General features: G+C 56.3%; 3 protein-coding genes across 3 annotated transcripts in view; all 3 read left to right on the top strand.

Moving 5' to 3' along the window:
* Positions 1-211: 211 nt before the first annotated feature.
* Positions 212-2,381, top strand: ACA1_349120 (TraB subfamily protein; the record flags this gene model as incomplete). Its single annotated transcript, XM_004338461.1, has 8 exons — positions 212-523; positions 645-942; positions 1,025-1,140; positions 1,255-1,347; positions 1,449-1,601; positions 1,738-2,001; positions 2,027-2,135; positions 2,308-2,381. The coding sequence occupies 8 exons, from the start codon at positions 212-214 to the stop codon at positions 2,379-2,381; spliced, it is 1,419 nt and encodes a 472-aa protein (XP_004338509.1).
* Positions 2,382-2,632: 251 nt separating this feature from the next.
* ACA1_349110 (uncharacterized protein) lies at positions 2,633-3,003 on the top strand (the record flags this gene model as incomplete). Its single annotated transcript, XM_004338460.1, has 2 exons — positions 2,633-2,789; positions 2,900-3,003. 2 exons carry the CDS (start codon positions 2,633-2,635, stop codon positions 3,001-3,003), a joined length of 261 nt encoding a protein of 86 aa, XP_004338508.1.
* Positions 3,004-3,035: 32 nt separating this feature from the next.
* The window catches only part of ACA1_349100 (TraB subfamily protein), a gene marked incomplete at both ends in the record, with an annotated part of 1,552 nt that continues 1,236 nt past the window's right edge, over positions 3,036-3,351 (top strand). The window contains 2 exons of the mRNA XM_004338459.1: positions 3,036-3,096; positions 3,189-3,321. Of these exons, the coding sequence (XP_004338507.1) occupies positions 3,036-3,096; positions 3,189-3,321 (194 nt within the window). The remainder of the gene's footprint in view (positions 3,097-3,188; positions 3,322-3,351) is intronic.

Below are 3,351 nucleotides of genomic sequence, written 5' to 3'. Positions count from 1 at the left end.
TCCGTCGCTCCATGCTGTGCGGCGGTGATGCGGATGGACTGGCCCGCTGCGCCAGCAGGTGGGGCACACAGTTGTTGGTGAGTCGCGTCACGGGGGCTCAGCGTGACGTGTCCATTTCCTCTCCCTATTTCCCCCTGCTCCCCCGAAGAGAAAATGCAGACTTGGCGCGCACCACAAAAGAAGAAGATAACCGATTTGTGACGAGCACAAGATGGAGACCACACAAAGAGAACAAATCGCAGACGAATCGGAACAGCAACAGCAGCAGCAACAACAACAAGAACGACCCTTGGCTGAGTACTTGCGAAAACTGGAGGAGCGAGCCAAAGAGAAGCGCACGACAGGCGAGAAGGACGACAGCGAAGAAGAAGAAGAAGATGAAGAGCCCCGCAGATACATCATTGGCGATCGAGAGGTGGAGCTGCCGCGCTCCGTGATTCATCTCAAGTCACGGAACGGTGGCGACGTGTTCCTCATCGGCTCCGCTCACGTCTCTCAGGCCAGCGTCGACGACGTCACCCAGGTTCGTGTTCAACACACATCCGCTTTGTGCCTCCCCTCGTAGACCCTCCAATTGAACAGGGGGGGGGTGTCAAATGGCATACGCACGCACCACACGGACACAGGTCATCAGTCGCATACAGCCTACGACGGTGTTTGTGGAGTTGTGCCCAAGTCGGGCTGGCATTCTCTTCGCGCCACAGCAGCAGCCCGCCCCACCACCCACCGCCGACACCATCCAGCAGCAGCAGTCACCTGCTGACGGTGCCAGGGAGCAGCAGACGGAGTCACAACAGACCACCAACGCGCCTGCCTCTTCGCCCATTGTGGCCGCCACGGTGGTGCAGGCGGAGAAGGCGCCCTCTACCATGAGCCAGATAAGTGAGCTGCTGCGACGACGAAAGGAAGGCGCCAACATCCTGCACCTGATCATCTCGATGGGTATAGCCATCTGGCCCTCTCACACTCGCTCCCTGGACTTTTGTAACGCTACCTGCAATGGCTCTCTTCTGGGCTGGTGCAGTATTTGAGCGGGTGACAAAGAACATCAAGGTGATGCCGGGCTCCGAGTTCAGGGCCGCCGCGCAGGAGGGAATGAAGTACGGCGCTCGCATCGTGCTTGGCGACCGGCCGGTGGAGGTTCGTCAACGTGGCACCACACACACCACACACACACCCGCCATTGCGCCCTCATTCAGGTCTTCCTCCGAACTCCCGCTAACCAGTGGATGACCTGTGTGCGCCTGTGGATAGATCACCCTGAAGCGCACGTGGGGCAACCTTAGCGTCTGGGAAAAGCTCAAGCTGTTGTACTTTGTACTGATGGACACATCGCTGGACATCAAGGTGCGCACCTCCCTCTTTTCCTCTCTTTCAGGAGCCAGGGTAGGAGATCTCAAGCAGTGGGTGGGACATCCTGGCGTCACTTGTCCCACACACACACACAGGAGGAGGACATCAAACGCATGAAGAACTCAGACATCATCACAGAGATGGTGAAGGAGCTGTCCACCGAATTCCCATCCCTTGTGGGACCCCTCATCACCAAACAAGATCAGTTCCTGGCATGCAAGCTCCATTCATGCCCAGGCAACACCATAGTCACCATTGTCAGTACACGTTCCCCCTTTCTCCACCCAAGGTCTGGACAAAAAAAGCCCAGCTAGAATCCTGTGCAAGGGCCTACCCCCATGCATGCAGCGCCACCACATGAACAAAGACAAGGCAATGTGGTAGGGGTATACCCCTCTGGCTGTGATTGAGGAGAAGCTGTGGACGCTCCTTACCCAGTGGGTGGAGGGAGTTCCACTGACCACCTTGGGCACACTGCTCCCCACTGACTGGCGCAAGCACACCACCAAGCTCCAGCAACTCTTGAACCTCTTCCCCACAGTGGTCATGACAGGCAAAGTGGGTTCAGGGCACAAGATAGCCAAGCTTGTGGCATGGCTCATGACACTCAAGATGGACATGGCCACCCTACTTGTCACCCAACAACAAGTGTGACCTGGATGCCCTGGTCCAGGCCTATGTGAAGCTGAAGAACAATGCCAACTTGGACACCCTCTGCAAGGTCATGGGAGTCTACCTCAAGGATCTGCTGGAAGAGTGGGGCTTCTTCCTCACCTGGGCAGGTGAGAAGGCCACCATGCACTCCAACACACCAAGGGCCAACACACCTGACATGGTACAAATTCCTCATCACCAGCCAATCTCCCCCACTACATGGCATTTTTGAACTGGATGGTTGTCCTGTGTGCAAAACAACACACTAGTGAGGTACTTGTCCTTTGTTGTGGCTCTCAGGGCATGTCTACTGGTTGCAGCTTCCTCTGTGGCTCCACAGCCAACCTTGGGGGCTGCTGCTGCTGCCCAGCTGACACCCAAGGCAGCAGCTTCCACCAACCAGCCTGCCCCTCCAACTCTGACCACTAAAACCACTGAGAGCCCTGCAATGGCTGCAGTGGTGATTGTGAAAGATGTGCAATGCTGCTGAGAGGTGGTGGAGAGCATACTTGCTCATGACCACCCTCTTGTGCTTGACTGTGAAGGCATTGACCTGGGCAACAAGAGCAGCTCTCTGTGCCTTGTACAGATCACCACAAGAAGCAGCCAGTGCTTCCTCTTCAACATGACCAAGGGTGGAAGCCAGCTCTTCAGCAAGGGCAGACTGCAGCAAGTGCTTGAGGATGTGCACATGCTCAAGGTGGGACACAACCTGCAGGCCAACACAAGCACACTGTTTGCAGAGCACAGCATCTTACTCAACCACATCTTCAACACCCAAGGTACATTCAGGTGCACCAACCTTAGGTTCGTTGACACAAGATCAATCCACCCACTGCCCACTGCTGACAACTTGTGCAGTGCAAGATAGTGGGGCATTCAGTGCTGACAGTGGGCAAGCAAAACCAAGTGGTGCTCAACCCCATGCTCAAGCTCTATGCCAATTCACAGAACAAGCTCAAGAAGGCAGTCAAGAAGGCATGGACCAGAGATTGACTGTACTGGACCCAGTGCCACTCACCAAGGAGATGGTGGGCTACACCAGCCTCAACGTGGCTTTCCTCCTCCAGGCTTTCTACTCAATGGCCAGTGCCCTCAAGCAGCAATGCCTCTTTGACCACGCTGCTGCTGGCTCATGGCTCTAATCAACCACAGGCGCTTTCCCACAGTCGCCAGCACAGGCGCCTCCGCCCCTCAGGGAGAGGAGTGGGAGATAACGAGGGAGTGCCACATCATCCAGGAAGATGAGAGCATCAAGGAAATCCTCAACGCCCTGCCTGAGCGCCTGCCCGACGCACTTCTCGTGGACAACCGGTTGGGTGGAGATCATGCTCGATCTGGGCC

Source organism: Acanthamoeba castellanii (assembly GCF_000313135.1).
Source record: "Acanthamoeba castellanii str. Neff unplaced genomic scaffold scf7180000084689, whole genome shotgun sequence".
NCBI lineage: Eukaryota > Discosea > Longamoebia > Acanthamoebidae > Acanthamoeba > Acanthamoeba castellanii.
Note: the sequence above shows the minus strand (reverse complement) of the source record. Positions and strands in the feature narration are given on the sequence as shown.